This window comes from Ipomoea triloba, chromosome 4 (genome assembly GCF_003576645.1).
Source record: "Ipomoea triloba cultivar NCNSP0323 chromosome 4, ASM357664v1".
Lineage (NCBI taxonomy): Eukaryota > Viridiplantae > Streptophyta > Magnoliopsida > Solanales > Convolvulaceae > Ipomoea > Ipomoea triloba.
The window spans coordinates 34,446,104-34,462,444 of NC_044919.1; the positions used below are offsets into that span (position 1 = coordinate 34,446,104).

Sequence of the window (16,341 nt, forward strand, 5' to 3'; positions counted from 1 at the left end):
GGGGGGGGGGGGGGGGGGGGGGGGGGGGGGGGGGGGGGGGGGGGGGGGGGGGGGGGGGGGGGGGGGGGGGGGGGGGGGGGGGGGGGGGGGGGGGGGGGGGGGGGGGGGGGGGGGGGGGGGGGGGGGGGGGGGGGGGGGGGGGGGGGGACCGAGTATGAATTCATAAGAAAGACTGATTGCCAAGCAATATGGACAACGTAAAAATTTCCTATGGGAGTAATGGGACAATATTCAATCTTCGCATTTCATTTCATCAATGAAAAAGTATTGAAGTGCATACCTTATCTCTACGTTTTCTCTTGCAATATGAAGTGAAACCTTCTGTTATAAACTGAGAGAAGTGGTCTCTTTCACGTTCCTAGAAATAAAATCATGAAGTAAATAAATATTACCAATAAAGGATCCAAGATTCAGAAAATCAAAAAGATTTAGATGACCAATTAAATGATCAAGAGAGAGGTAGCAATGACACTATCAACATATAAGTGATATAACACCCTAAAATTTCCAACTACTCATGCATTAAACAATACAAAATAGATCTATCTATTAATTACAATTTGTGAATATGACCTGCCAAATTAATTTCCAGCAACCAAGTTCCACAAGAAATCCACCAAAGCTATTTTATTTTGATTTATGTTACCAAGCGTTTGAAAATGGGGAGAGAACACAAAAAGGGGTATCATCAAAAGCATGCACATATCACATCCTATCATCTGAATTAACTACTAATCATTTTCAATTAATAAAGAAATGAAAATCTTAAAAGCATTTATTTTAAAAAAACTAAAAATAGTAAAATCATTAAAATCCTTGAAAATAAATACCATTTCTGGAGCATTCACATAATACGTTTCATCATATCAAAATTTCAAAGACCAGTGGAAAGCCTTTGTCTAAATATAGGAGAGGCAAGGGAATATCAAAAGTAAGCATGCAAATCCTTCCCCACCTCACCTATTTCCATTGCAGAAATGGGCACATGGGCAATATGACATTCTTCTCTAAAATAATAGTGCACAATGAAATGATTTTACCTGCTTGTAAGACTTCATACAATAATATAAAAATAATAGCAATCAATCATTCATATAAATATACACATAATATTCACAAATTTAATGAAATTGAAAAAATCCCTTTAGAATTTAGATATATGGCAGAAAAGGGTAAACCTCTGCCTGTATTTATCTACTACATGCAAAGACGAGGGTCAAATGCTATTGATTACTTTTCTCTGACAGTGACACACCTATACATCCATAACAAAAGAATTGAAGATACAGGTCTTCCCACCACATTTCCATTTTGTTAATTTGTTCCAAGGCAACAGGTTCATTTTTTCCCTTCTAAAATATGTACAAGGATCAATATTACTGCAGCTCTACCAGAACATCTTTCTAAAGCAGACAATTTTTATTTACTCCTCTTGTTTTTACCTATATTCACAATCATTTGAAAAATGTTCTTCAGCTAAATAATGAAGATACTCACTAAGTGCACAACAGCTAAATGAGAACACTATTCATCATTTGAAGAATGTTCTTCAGCTAATCTATAGGTAGACACAAAACTCAGTGAATTATGTGAAGAAAGTAGCCATTTCATTTTTCATTATTTTCAGACTAGTTAGCTTGAGAACATTTCTTAGAAACTGGAATCATACATAGAAAAGTTACTAAAATCAATGAAACCAGAACTTGCTTCGGGACATGTCAGAATATTTAAAATTAAATTCTGGCTGCAATAATAGAGTTACCATGTAGTCAATGCACATCTGCCTAATCAAATCGTAAACTTCAGAATCACCATACACTTGATCAGCAACAGCTCGAAAGAGGCAGTTTCCATCTTCCATCATTTTCTTGACTTCCAGACCTTTAACTCGTCTTAGATCAATTTCAAATTGGCGTTCTCTTTCCTGATATAAGTATATAACATTTACATCTGCAGAATTAGAAGTACTGCAACTATATATGAAATCCCTTCTAATGAATTAGCACTAAGGCCTAGAAAATGGAGGTTTATATTTATAACCCATTCAAAACTGCATCATAGATTCCCCACATTTACCCAAAAAAAAAAAAACCTCATTTCAGTTAAAAGGCAACATGTTGTTACCACCCAAAGTACCAAGTTTGTACAAGTTATGATAGCTTTAAAAATTTAAAGTAACATAAAATGAAACAAAAATGGTAGTTCATGTTTATAACTGATTACAATTGCATCTTAGATTCCCCAAAGAAAAAAATGAAAATAAACCAATAATAAGAATAATAATAATAATAATTTACTAGAAGTAAATGTTCTTTGGACTTACTGCATCGTCATAAGAGGGACCAAGGGATGGGCCTTGCTCATCAGCACTGTTATAACCTTCACTTTCACAGTGAGACCGTGGGGAAGAAGGTCGGGATCTGGTTGGTGAAGTTCTAACTGAAACAATAGGACGGCCAAGAGGCCCCCTAGATGGTCCTGTTCGCACAGCATTTGAACTGCCAGATGGATACCTCCTCAGATTTGAATTCATTGAAGTGGGTTTTGGAGGTGGCACCGGAGGAGGAGGTGGATATGAACTACCAGCAGCTGCATGCAAAGAACTTCCTTCATTTTCCTCTTCCACAACTCCCAACCCACCAAGACCTTTTAGCAAATCCTCAGAAACAAAATCATTATCAACTATTTTCTCCTCATCAGCTCTCAGATCATTGCTCAAGTTTTCTGGTGAAAAATCCTCACTTTTCTCACTTTTCACTGGCTTGCTCTCAAAACAATCAACTGAAAACTCATCCAGGGAAACCTGCTCTTGAATCTCAGCTCCCAACTCATTGTCTTTCCCAGCTGACGACACCTGATTGTTGCTAGTAGTTTGTGGTTGAACCAAAGCTGAAGACGAAGAAGAAGATGAACTAGGTAGTGATGTCAATGATCTATTCTGGTTTGATGATGAAGATGACGACCCATTAGAACCCCGCTGAACAAGTATCCGAGTCATTTTTCTAAATTTTCTTCAACCAGAGGCCTGGGTGACAATTATTTTGCTTAACCTAAGATTAGAGGAACATAAAACCCTTTGTTTTCAACTTGTCGCGCTTCCTGGCCTTAGGTGCAGTCACCCCAATCCCTTGGCTGAATGATTCGTCCGAGTAGAAGTCAATTTCCCTCTGCTCCTTGTGAATCAATTTCTGCATTCCCCTAACAATTCTCATGAGACCTTGACCTCCAAAAATTCTTCTTTCAAACAACAAAACCTTATTTCTTTAAGCTACTCAAAATAATGCAAAAGTAAAAGCAAGGCCCGAAACACAAAAATTCACCTCTTCTACTCCCAACTGCAATCGTAAAATCAAATCACCATACAACCCAACAACAAAGTATCAGAAATGCATTCCCGATCACTTAACACGCAATAATATCAAAAGCCCATGAATAAAAATCAAGTTCAGAACAAAATTCAAGAACCTAAAACCCAAAAAAGAAAAAAGATAATAATCATATAAGAAACGAAAAAAGCTTAAATTCCATAAACAAGGGTCTTCCAATTGATTGAAAACAACAAGTTTAATTCGAAAATCTTTAATCTTTCCCATAATTCTTCAAGATTGGGAATTCAGATAGAAATTAAACAATACCCAAGACAAATACGCATCTAATCTACGGGGAACCATTCACATCCAATCGCATATAAAGGGTATATTGAGTGAAATGAAAACCCTAGAGTTGACTCGGACGGAGCTAAGGAACTCACCGAAATTGAGCGGGCGAATGAGACGAGTTAGCAGTGGGAAGAAAGCAAGAGTCCTTGAGATGGGTTTTTGGGGAAAAAATCGCAGAAGAAGAGGAAGATGGCGACGAAGACGAAGACAAAGTCGAGGTGGGTAATTAACTTCGGAGCAAAGGAAGTGGCTTTTTGATTGTATTTATTGTACGTAGAAATGTGTAAATGAACAGGTAGAGAGAGAAAGAGATTCAGAGAGAGAGAGGTGAAGCCACGTGACAGTGGGATTTTCAGTGCGAGGTCTTCTCAGGAGGCCATGTACGCGTGGCGAGTTTCAATTGGCAGCTCAGCCAAAGAAGAAGAATAGAAGGTTTCGAAAGTTGGAGAAATTGGTGCATCCCTTTACCTCCAATCTTAATTAACTTTCTATTCCTGTCTTAGGCCATTTAATTCTGGTTTACAATTAATTATTAATTATTGATCATTAAAACACAAAAAATTTAGTTATTATTTTTTTTGAATACTACTAATAGTATCTGTTCATAACTACTTTCTGAACCTATTGAAGCATAAAAGTCAGTATTGCCTCCACTGAGACTCGAACCCACCACCTCCCTATAAAGGGAAGGGTTTGGTTCCTATTGGTTCTTTATCGAGGGCTCTAGACCCCAACCCGACAAGATTATAGAGGGGTGAAAAGTTGAAGTGAGCATTGAGTAAAAAAGTGTGAGTCGGATATCGTTCTCAAAAGATATGATTACAAATAGGAATGGAGTAATGTGCGATTAAGCAAAACGGTATACTAATAATAAGAAGTTAGATTTCAACATTGTGAAAACGAATATCATCAAAGTAACAAGCAATGTAAAGAAGCAAGTATGCAAGCAGCAAGTAAACAATGAATAAAGATGGGACTTGTATTAAGTTTCCTTGCATGGATGCAATGAATGGTCCTAGGTAGGGAGTAGTGTGATGCATTAACCATAATCCTTGGAAGATGTTACCCTACTGCCAAAGCTACAAAACATGTTCTATTTTACCTATATATTAAATGGTAAGAGTTCTACCTTGTAGCAACCTTAACCACACGAGTCATTTTATTAAACATGTTGTGTCACATTTTCTTCCGAGCTCATCTTCTCAACGTAAAGTGAGAATCGCAAGTGGAAGATGTTATAGTGTAGTCTCAATCTCTTGGCAACTACACACCTCATAGTCCTATTGTATGGTTGGACCTTAATGAATTGAAAAACATGTAAGTCAATTTAAATTATATACAATTTTTAATATCATATTATAAAATAAGTAGAATTATACATACATTTTAAGTTTATACGAGCAAATCTGATGACATTTATACTTTACATCTAAAAATAAAAAATTTAACAGATATAAGACATATAGTTTGCACTTTAGAAAAAGTTTTCTTGCCATAATACAAAATTGCACATCATTCAACCAGCTGTTTGCAAACTGGGCAATATATAGCTGCATGTATGCATGCTTACAATTGAGGTATAAATGTACAATTAATAATTTGTACTTTTTATTTATGATATGAAAGATTTCTTTGGTTCAGAATCTACTTAATGTGCATTTGGCATCTTAATATCACTTTTCCAAGCATAGTATCTAGGAGACAAACGAAGCAACCTCAGGATCGTTTAAATATCAGCATAGCACATTAAGCGATTCGAAATATGAATAGGGAAAGAATTTTTATTATTTACCGTGAACTTGTAAAATTAAGAATATTTTTTTCACATTATTTGTATGCTTTATAATTTGAAGAAATGTGATTAAAGACCTTTTTTTTTAGTTAAAAAAAAAAAAAAACACCCTAGTAACCACAAATGCTTCTTCCATTAGCATTGCCTCATCACTGAAGTCCATAATCTTGTCGATAAATCTTTTTAGCAAGAAAATTTTCTTGCTGCCTTATCTACCTAGGTAATTGGTCACAGATATAAAAATTTATCACAAAAGATCAAGGATCAAGTCTCACTAACAACCAATATTCTTTTCTTAAAATACATTCTTTACATGGACAACGCATTGGTATTCAAGATAGTACGGGTTTGCACTCCTCCACCAAATTGCACGGTGATCCTTACATTTTTAATTGGCATTTCACTTGTAGTCAATCAACTCACACCCAAGTTAGAGTCATACTCTAATATTACTTTACCAAAATTCTCTATCCTAAGCAATCTTAATACCTTTGAGAACCGCCCATAACTTAGTTTCCACTGTACTATAGGAGTCAATAAGACACATGGACTCCACCAACCAAGATCTCATTGCATCACGAATTAGGCCTCTCCCCTGCGAGGAATTGATTAGTGTTACCAATAGCTCCATCAGAATTAAACTTGACCCATCCGTCACAAGGCTTCTCCCACGTGGTCACATATATGCTGAGTTAACTGTGTATAATCAAGAGAGCAGATTGGTGGCAACCATGGCGGGTCCACTTATCCAAATGATTAGGAGTTGTCAAAACTACTAACAAAATAAATAAATAAAATATCATCATGTGCAAACTAAACTGAATGACAACCGATTTTGATAATGTGCAACTTACACATTTTCAACAACCCACCATTTTGATCATGTGCATCTTAAACTAGCATGATCCTTTTATAGAGCTATGAGTTTATCAGAAGTAGTCATTAATCACTTCCAAGCTGTCTTCAACTTCCTAATACAAACAAACAAAAATTACAAAGCCCTAAAGAGCATATTGGTGGGTCACTTGTCCAAATTATTAGTTGTCAAAACAATGAAGAAACCATCACCATGTGCAGACTGAACTAGATAACGACTCATTTTGATGTGTGCAGTTTAAAGTTCACATTTTGACGACCCATTTTGATCATGTGCAACATAAACTAGCATAGTAGCATGATCCTTTTATTAGAGTTAAGAGTTTATCAAAGTAGTCATTAATCATTTCTTCCAAGCTGTCTTTAACTTCCTAAAACAAGCAAACAAAAATTACAAAACCCTTATAAAAATGTGGTTAAAAATGCGGGGCCCTATTGAAAAGCCAGGCAATAAGATTACACAGTACACAACAAAATTTGTTATCAGAAAACTAATTCCCTCCATCCTCCAAGTTAGACCGGATATCTCCTTTTTAGCACAAATTTTTTTCACTTCTAGGGGGCACTTCGATTGAACAAGAAATGAGTATGAAAACTGATACGAGGCAAATTTTACTTTGGGTCAAGAAAAGCCAGACTACCCTGCCAAATCTGCCATGATTCCCACTCCCCTCTGCTATAAATCCTGCTTCACTAATTAGGCAGTTTTCACCTTTCGGGAGGGTGGCCGACGAAATATACTGATGAGATCATCAAGACCCTGGCAAGCATTATCATTGAAATTGTTAGATATTTTCCGATCTCCATTTGAAATATAATATAAAATATAATACTAGTGAAGTACTGAAGTCTAGCATCAATTGTTAGAATCTAAAAAGTAGAAAAATCTTTGTAGAACTCAGAAACTGTACCCTGGTTGTGACTACTAGAAAACTGAAAAGGGTAATCAAGTATGATCCTAGCGCTAATAGCAAAAGCAAGTCGAATGTCACGCTGGCAACCTGCAAAGATCCATAACATTATCCAGCAGTTATGAAAATAAATACAACGAAATAAATAGCAGGTATTTCCTCCGAGGACATTTGCAATAGACCAAGGACTGAACCTAAGACATGTTTAAGTGAGTGAGAGAGAGAGAGAGATTGTATACTGCATTTTTTATGATTAAAAATAGAAACCTGATATATATGCAATTTGCTACTTGTTGAGTCGTAAAAGGTGAACATTCCATCAAGCACCTCATGCTGTACACTGACATCAGCAGTATGATCAGCTAATTCCTGCCAGCAAATAAAAAGTGTGCACTTGGTTAGGCCTAGTACATACATGTAGATACTGAAGGGTGGGAATTTGGTATCTCTATTCATATAAAAATTGGCTGGTTGGCTAATCATGTGTTAAGGCCAGCAACAGATGAATTTGAGCAACAGGATATTATATCTTAAAGAAATGAAAGAATATTTTCTGAAGGAATGACTAGACTTATTTTCCCACCATAACAACATTTGACATCCACTGCACTCATTCTACCAATGATGTTAATTCTAAAACCATAAAAAATGCATAAGGGTCCTAGGCAGGTTCAAATATACTGATCTATAGAGTTGTCCACTGAATGGAGCAAAGTGCATGGTTAAAAATACAGCGAACCACTTTGGAAAACTTCACCCTAAAAATAACATGCAGCGTAAAGCAACATATAGGAATATCACATCCATTATTATAATGAAAATTGCCTAAGATACAATGTTTTCTAATATTACCTTTTTTAATGCCATGATAAGTGGATCATTTTTTGAGAGAAATGGTGCTACTCGAGGTGTTGTTGATAGCAGATCAATCCAAGAACGTATATAAAAGGGATTGATAGCTAAGCTACTACCATCTGCAAATATGTTAATGTTCTTCCCCTCATGGCCGTAGATGTGGTTCTGTTGATAAAGAAATGTTGTTAGAGAAATTAAAAACATCTTTTAGAATAATATTTCACAGAGTTGCAGCAATGACAAATTCAAGTGGTGGTTCATTATAGAAGTGTCCAATATTCTAAAATGGTAAAACCCAAACCATACAAAATGGAGTTTTGGAAAAAAATGCAGAAGTCACAGATTTCACCAAACACAAACACATAAATGATCGACCTCTTGCAACTCTGTAAACAGTTTGCAACGACAATTATTAAAATTAAAAAAAATTGCAAATTACATATTCTATTTATATTTGAACAACAAAGTTCAGTCAATCATGTTTAGAAGAGTGGGGTCCCAATAATGTTAGTAATTGGGTGAAAAATATTTATATAGCAACAACTTTGTGAACTTTGTGCAAATTAGATGTGATGTTTAAAGAATGGTCCCAAGGGGCAAATGAATAACAAAGAATTGAAATATAAGAAAACTGATTACTCCAAAACCAGAAAGCAGATAAGAGATTGTCACTTTGTTTTAAAAGAATAGAATGCATTATATATGTATTGTACTCTTGAAAACTATCAAGCTTCATTTATTCATTTTACATAATACAGAGTACTACGAAAAGAATCAAGTCTAGGACTGAGGTGAAGATGCATAATGTGACTAATATTTTAGTGTTCCAAATTGCATCCTGAGATACTATGAGAATATTCCAGATAGACTACACCCTCAATTATCATTAGGAAGGAAAAAAGTAAGGATCATAAAGATTTTATTATGGAGTTCAGGATTAGATTGTGTTATAGAAAACACAAAGATTAGCAGGTTTTGCATTACATAATTTAGGGCAATTTCTTTGTAGTAGCTTTGGTGTCATGAACTCAGGATATACAAATGTTTAAGTTTCATACTTTATCTATCTATAGGAATAAGTGGGCAGAGAATAAATATGTGAACCATCTATCAGAAAGCATTAACATCAGACTTACGGCTAAACTTTTGGCAACAAGCTTGACACCCTGAATGATTGAATCTTCACTGACAGAATGTCTGCATAATGAGTCATGAATTTAGTAAATAAGTATCAAGATGATAAGTCATAAACAAAAGATAGATAAAGAACAAGTCATAACCTGTTATCAGCGAGACCTCCGGTACTTTCTAGCAATTCAGGTGGAGCAGAAAGTTCAGAAAGGGTTGCAGCAGTCACTCTTAGCTTTGAGAATTGTTCGTGCTCCCAGGCTACCTACAGCATTTCTTAGTAGCTTCAGCACAGTAAAACAACTGAATACACTATGCAGCTTTTTATTAACAGTTGGGTTCATGAAAAGACACACTCTGGTGGCTTGCAGCACACAACTTTAAATTTACTTCCCCTTGCAAGCAAAGATGTTACTAAACAATGATTCACAATGGGTGAGTGGGCTTAACAGGACATGCAAATCAGGAAAATAGAAAATACCACAAAAATGATAATAATTCCTGAAAAAAATTATTCCTGAAATATTAGACAGGCTATAATTGTAGATAAATAGTTTGCAGTCAGCATTCAGTGGGAAACAAGACATTTTAATTATACACTTAAAACCATGCCAGCTCTCTGATCTAGTTCAGGAACCTATGATATATTAATATATTATGGCAATGTATCCAGAATAAGAAGTCAAGGAGTTCATCAAGTGTTAATTGATTTTATGCACAAATTCCTTTCACCCCAGGGAAATATTAAATCTGATGCCAGCAAAATCTGCATCAGAGGGAGAAAATAGTTAAGAAGTCTTTTCTTCTAACTACTATTCTTTCCACCCTATAAGTTTTACCAAATGTTCTACCATTCACTTTTAAAGCCATAGTTCTGAAATTTATTCACCCAATAAGTTGGGAAGAAGAAATTTATTTGGAAGATTATGTTCTGAAAATTGCTACTCCACTTTAGGATGCAAAAAGGAGCAAACTTTTCATTTCATCCAAGAAGGCTTTACACTTTCTTCACCAAGAAATTGTATAACTGTATTTCCATTCAGGTCAGCTTACCCCAAATCTAGTTCAGAGCTAATATTCTCATTTTTTTAAGATTATGTTTGGAATACTGGTTAAATGCTCACATTTTGTGCTAGCTGAAGAAGGAAGAGGTGCAATGTGTACTTGGAAACACAGAGATCCTTATTAACTGAAAGTGAGTAATGCATTCTTTGCTAATAAGAATATCACATGCTTGCATAAAGATTTATAAATAATAATTGACAAAATAAATTACAACCACATATTTCAGTACTCTCTGTAACTACACTTTTAGATTTCTCCTTATTTCAACTCTACTAATTTATAACTTTTTCTTAAGGAACTTTGCACATACTAGAGAAAATTAGAAGCTTGGAAACATGGAGCAAATTAAAATTCAAATCAACAAAATTATGTGATCCCCATGAAAAATCAATAATTACACAGCATATTCAAATGCAGCATAGAGATAAGGAAGCTATATATATGATCCAAGTGTGATATTGTTTCATGAAATCAAATATCAGGATCAATTTCATTATAAGCCAAATAATAACAAAATAAAATAAAATTCATTTGATGCACACAAAAACACACACACTTCCTAGCATTAAGATCTTCAGGAAAGAACAATATTGTTCAAAATAAACATTTGCAGTGAGTCTAATTTGCAGAGGACCAGAGACATCTACTTACTCGAGGATTAGAGATATTGATTTTCTTGTGTTTAAGACCAACTTTAACCCCCAATTCTTCTCCAACATTAGAAAAGCCCTGCAGAAATCCAGTCATTAGTCTAGAAAGAAGTCCAAAGTAATCTTATTTGGTCAATTGCCAAAGGTTTCTTTCACCAATAGCTGGCATATGATATTTAAGTGTTTTTAGGTTTTGAGGAATTTCTCAAAGTACACTAATTTGAACAACTTTTTACTAAATGCAGCTGTTATAAAATGCGTTTCCAAAACAGTAAACACATTTACAGAATATGATATTTCATCACATTTGCAGAAGAGTGTCAGGACATGGTTGTAAAGTACTAAAGTGTGACTTAAAGTCGCATTTGGCTCAGAAGTTCCAGAGCACTCTAAAGATTGATCTGAGTTTTTCAAAGGAAAAGTGATTTCTTTTCAAAATAAAGAATATAAAGGAAACAATCAGACAGCCATTGCTCAAACCATCAAGCAAAGATCAAACTCAAAAGCATTCTAGAGTAAAACCAACCAAGCCAAAAACTGTAGTGAAAAAACATTTTGCTGTTCAAGATACTAATGGTCAACCAATAACTTGAGTGTTGAGCATCGTCAGGTTAAAGAGAATTCTAGAAGCATGCTCTATCAGGCTTGCATGAAGAACAAGGCCACAAGCAGACAAAGAAGCATCCAGGGATTTGGTGACAGACATCATTATTTACCAATGCAACCTGATATCATAGTTTACTAAAGTAGCACACTTTGAAATTCCTATTTAGGTTTTTAACTTTAAGTCATTCCATCCTACCTGAAAGATTTGCTTTATGTACGCATTTTCAGGAGGTTTAGACACATGCATCCACAACTCATTGTTAGATGAGCCAATGCTATTCAAGCAAATAGCATAATCTATACTCTCACGTAAACGTTGGTCAAAACTCCGAAGCCACTGCAAATATCAAAATTAAAAAAGTTAGTCAATGCAAAGATATCTGATCCATACCAGCAATCAGAAAGCAAATCAGGAAAGGGAGGCACCTTATAAGTTCCATTGTAGTTATAAGGCCCGCCAGATGTCAACCCAAAAAGTAAATTGTACCTGCCTCTTGTTTTGGGATTTGAATAAAGAATGGAAAACAACCTAGCTAATTCAAGAAGTGCCACAACACCACTTCCATTACTATCACTCCCTACAGACAATGCCTACCAACATAAAATTTCTATATTAGGTTGTCATGCAAATTGTCCTTCAAATGTAAAACAAATTACAAAAGAAAGGTTTTAAAAAAATAAAATAAAATAACTTACTGGTGCAGCTCCAAATGTGTCATATGATGCAACTATGGCAATAGTTGGGAGTTGGCTCTCTCCATCACTTTTCAAGCCCGGTAACCATCCCTGATAGTTAACAACTGAATAAATTCACTAAAATTTCAAACATCCTAAATAGTTTCAAGGACAGCTTATAGACGATGCCTGCGAACATTAGAATAGTCAATGAGTGAGGGACAATTAACAAAAACCTGAATATTTGAAATGGTGGGAGATGCAATTTTCTTTGGTTCTCGAGCAGAAACAACAAGCTTGAATCTGTAAAGGTGCAATTACTTGTTTAGTAAAATGATGACAATAATCCAATATTAACATTAGGATTGGCAATTGGCATACAATTTACCTGATGCATGTTAATAACGAGAAATGATAAATGAAAGATCAGCAAGCATTGAAATGGAGGAACTAATACAATATTGTTGGCTCAAATCCAGAAAAAAAAAAAAAAAAAAAAAAAAAAAAAAAAAAAAGGGAAAAGCATTTTCATGACTTTCAAGACCTCACAGATATAACCATATCGTTCTAAAACAATATAACCAGCTTTTCTAATTGGAGTACAATAAGAAATTTTTATGTTCCAAAAGAGAACACATAGTCATGGTTTCGATACAATTTAAGAAAAGAAGAACCTATTTCTGGGAACACAAAAATTTATATATATTTAAATTTAAATTTAAATTCAAAAGCAACAAGAGCGTGCAAATCAAGTACATAAAGAAACACTTATAAGCAAAAAACATAATAGAAACCCAAGTACAATATTTCACAAAACAATAAGTTAATCTACTAACCCGCCTGTTGTGGCTGTTGCAGGCTGACCAAGAGCATCACTTCTCTTGATATCAGCTAGTACAGAATTGATATTATCATCCTCGAAAGCAAAATAAACGGGATACTGGAACAGATTACAACAGCATTGAATAACATTGCATTACGTTAGAAAGAGGGTGACAAAAAGTAAAGTAAAAAATTATCATTCAAAACACCAGAGAACTGAAAAAATAAACAAATGCAAAGTCCACCATCATAAAATTTATGAAAAAATTTCAGAAAATGGCTCACCCGGATGTTGGCATTAATAAGCAACTGCTCCAGCTCATTCAATGTGTTCCGTGTGAGGTCTATTTCAGAATTAACATCAGCTCCACCAGCAGTGTCCAGGTTATCTGGACTAAATTTTGGAGGGAGTAAAAACAGTAAACCCCCTAAAAGCTTATTCTGTCCAATATATTCTGCCATAAGATTACAGATTAGGAAAAGCAATATTAGTTAAAAAGACCAAAATGATGAAATTACAAAAGCACATTTCATGCAGAAGGAAAATTGGAAATTGAAAAGGGACACAACTAAGTTTGGAGGTCTATGTTATGTAAATTGAAGTGTTACCAAAGTGCTCACTTTGCAGACACTTAATAACAAAGTCTGGAAAACAAAGTCAATGAAGCAAGTCAACAAAAATTAAAATAGTTTTTCCATGTAAATAATAATAATAATTATGATGATGATGATAATAATAATAATAATAATAATCATCTGGTCAACTACATGCATACTTTGACCCAGCTTGTTTGGAGCTTTTTCTGCTTCAGAATAAGACATTAGGATGCAGTAAAATATACATTGTTTTCAAACCAAATAAGAGAAAAATGCCTCTTTATTAAGAAGCCAGCATCCTGGCTAAAACAAAACTATAAATCTTGCAAAATATGTCTATTTTCTCCAAATCTTATTCTACCACATCTTTTAAGTTAACTCACACAGTCACACATTCATACCATAATATGGAAGTTAACAGAAGGTAGCATCTGGAAATAATTTATTTTTGAATAATATTCACGAGTGTTTAAAAACATATTTTGTGTGATAAGCATTAAGAACAGTTAGTAATCAGATAATACAAGATAGGAAAAGAATCATGCCCTAGGCTTGCAAACAGTTCTATTTTACTTTGTTTTTTAATAGTGAAGCTGCTGAAGCATGATATAAGCGTGTTTCCAATAGTTGAAATTCCATGCCTTACATTTGAGCCACATCTTCAATGTAATTAAAGACTTGTCACCAAAATATGAGGAAGAAAAGGTAATATATGCAAATAAAGAAGTGTGTTTGTTTAAAGAATAAAGAGAACAGCAAAAGATGAGGGGAAAAAAAAGGCAATATTCTTCTTTCCAGTTCAAGAATCGATGTCATCACTGACTTGATTTTGTGATGATGCAATAATTTTATCCCAACACAATTGTCAATCAGTAAAGACAAAGATGAAAAGCACTTGGGGAAGTTGCTAGGCATCAATGCCAGACGAGTCACCTTTTTCTTCCTCCCTTTATCTGCTCTAAGGTTTCTTACAATAACTATATGTGTTTCTACTAAACCCTATTTAGCATATCATACTGTTTCTCCAATCAGATTGCGGATGAGTAAGTATTCACTTCATACCCATTCATCATACTGCAATCTACTTTCTATAATATATAAAAAATGCATACAAATATACGATGTAGTTCTCATCTCTATCTCCCATCCATCATAAAACCCTATATAGCATATCCCACTGCTTCTCCAAGCAGATCATAGATGATTAAGTATTCACCGGTCATCCATCATAAGACCCTTGCAATCTACATTCTATAATACTCCATATATAAAAAAGAAAAAAGCCATATGATGTAGTTCTCATCTCTATCTCCCATAAAACTAAATAGTCAAGCCTCATCAAAAGGTTTTGGTGCAAGTTGCTGCTTTGACTTCATTTCTAGCATGCCTAACAGCATTTAATGAAATGCACCAAAATAAAATGGCTAGCTAAATCATAGCTCTGTGAATATGCAAACAGCAACAGTCTTCCAACCATACAAATATTTAAACATTAAACGAGAATATCTATCATCCAGCTGAATGATTTAAGGTGCACACATAAATATCCAAATGAACTTAAAACTCACTCGGAGCTTGGACTTTTTTTCCTTCGAAGAGTCAAAATGCATTTAATAGTAACCTAACAATGTTACAACTCAATACAATGAAAGCCTGAGCTTGTTTGAGCAATGAGCAGTAGCACACCTTTGATGAGAGTGAGATTCAGTTCACGAAGCGGAAGCATGATAACCGATCGTGATAGATCGGCAAAGGAGCCGGAGCCGTCATCCGGGGATAAGAAGGAGGAGCCGGCGTGATGGTTGAGCGACGCGAAGCGAGATCCATAGGGGACGCCGGACAGATCATACTGGACGAGGCGGTAGACGTCGACGGCGGTGACGGCATCGCCGAGCTCGACGCAAGCAACAAGCACGAACACCAGAACCATCACCGAGTAATAGACCGGCGTCAACATTTCCGGCTTCCTCGGTTCATTCGCCATCGTAGAAGAGTTGGACTGAGAAGTGTGAGGGTTTTGGAAGAACAGTAAGCAGAGGCCGGTTGATCTGCGATGATAATAAAGATTTTACTGGCGGGCCAGACGACTGGCCGGGGTTCACTGATTTGTGATTATTATTTTGTGTTGTTTGATAGATCGATTCAATTATAATTATGATAAAGAATTCTATAAGTCATGTGAAATGTCACATTTTAAAAATATAAATAGCATGTTTTCAAACAAAATTATAAATAGCATGCTATATTAAATTATTAATAATTTTTTTTACAAGTTGTGTAACTAATTAAATGTATATTATTATTTATTTCAAATATTTTTTGTGACTAGAAAAAATTTGTTATTATTGTGTAATAGTTCATCAATCAATAACATACTATTATATACAATAATTATACTACACTTATTCGAACATCTTTAAAAAAAATATTATATTTTTTATGTTATAATAGCATCTTTTCTCTCAAAAGTTAAGAATTTTTCTCCTCAGATTTATTGATCAACTTTCACATTTATCATATTTATAATTCTTTTTTTTTTTTGCCCGTAGTCTTTCAGAGAATAAACCAAGGTGACATTTGTCCTGTCTGTTAAGTCATTAAATCATCTTAATTTACATCCATCAAATGTCATGTGACCAGTCAGACAGGAGTGTAAAAATCTTTAGGTTGAAAATTCAACCTTTTAAGAGAATAATAGTTATAAC

The 16,341-nt window shown here is 34.8% G+C and overlaps 2 protein-coding genes across 5 annotated transcripts in view; both read right to left on the bottom strand.

The window, feature by feature from the left end:
- Nucleotides 1-3,958, bottom strand: part of LOC116017468 (OVARIAN TUMOR DOMAIN-containing deubiquitinating enzyme 6) — a 7,048-nt gene extending 3,090 nt beyond the window's left edge. Inside the window, exons 1-5 of one of the 4 annotated variants that reach the window (XM_031258065.1) lie at nucleotides 3,752-3,958; nucleotides 3,321-3,335; nucleotides 2,324-3,188; nucleotides 1,763-1,924; nucleotides 281-358 (exon numbers count right to left, since the gene is read on the bottom strand). In XM_031258065.1, coding sequence (XP_031113925.1) covers nucleotides 281-358; nucleotides 1,763-1,924; nucleotides 2,324-2,998 — 915 coding nt within the window. In that variant the 5' untranslated portion in view covers nucleotides 2,999-3,188; nucleotides 3,321-3,335; nucleotides 3,752-3,958. Of the gene's footprint in view, nucleotides 1-280; nucleotides 359-1,762; nucleotides 1,925-2,323; nucleotides 3,336-3,751 lie in introns of all 4 variants that reach the window. The other 3 variants (XM_031258062.1, XM_031258063.1, XM_031258064.1) reach the window with 3 other exon arrangements.
- Nucleotides 3,959-6,601: 2,643 nt separating this feature from the next.
- On the bottom strand, nucleotides 6,602-15,738 carry LOC116016845 (nicalin-1). Its single transcript, XM_031257282.1, has 14 exons — nucleotides 15,323-15,738; nucleotides 13,325-13,494; nucleotides 13,054-13,157; nucleotides 12,454-12,520; nucleotides 12,239-12,328; nucleotides 11,969-12,133; nucleotides 11,739-11,879; nucleotides 10,938-11,015; nucleotides 9,374-9,486; nucleotides 9,230-9,290; nucleotides 8,091-8,258; nucleotides 7,506-7,607; nucleotides 7,239-7,328; nucleotides 6,602-7,087 (listed from the first exon to the last, which is right to left on the bottom strand). The coding sequence occupies exons 1-14, from the start codon at nucleotides 15,618-15,620 to the stop codon at nucleotides 7,025-7,027; spliced, it is 1,710 nt and encodes a 569-aa protein (XP_031113142.1). The 5' UTR covers nucleotides 15,621-15,738; the 3' UTR covers nucleotides 6,602-7,024.
- Nucleotides 15,739-16,341: the final 603 nt, after the last annotated feature.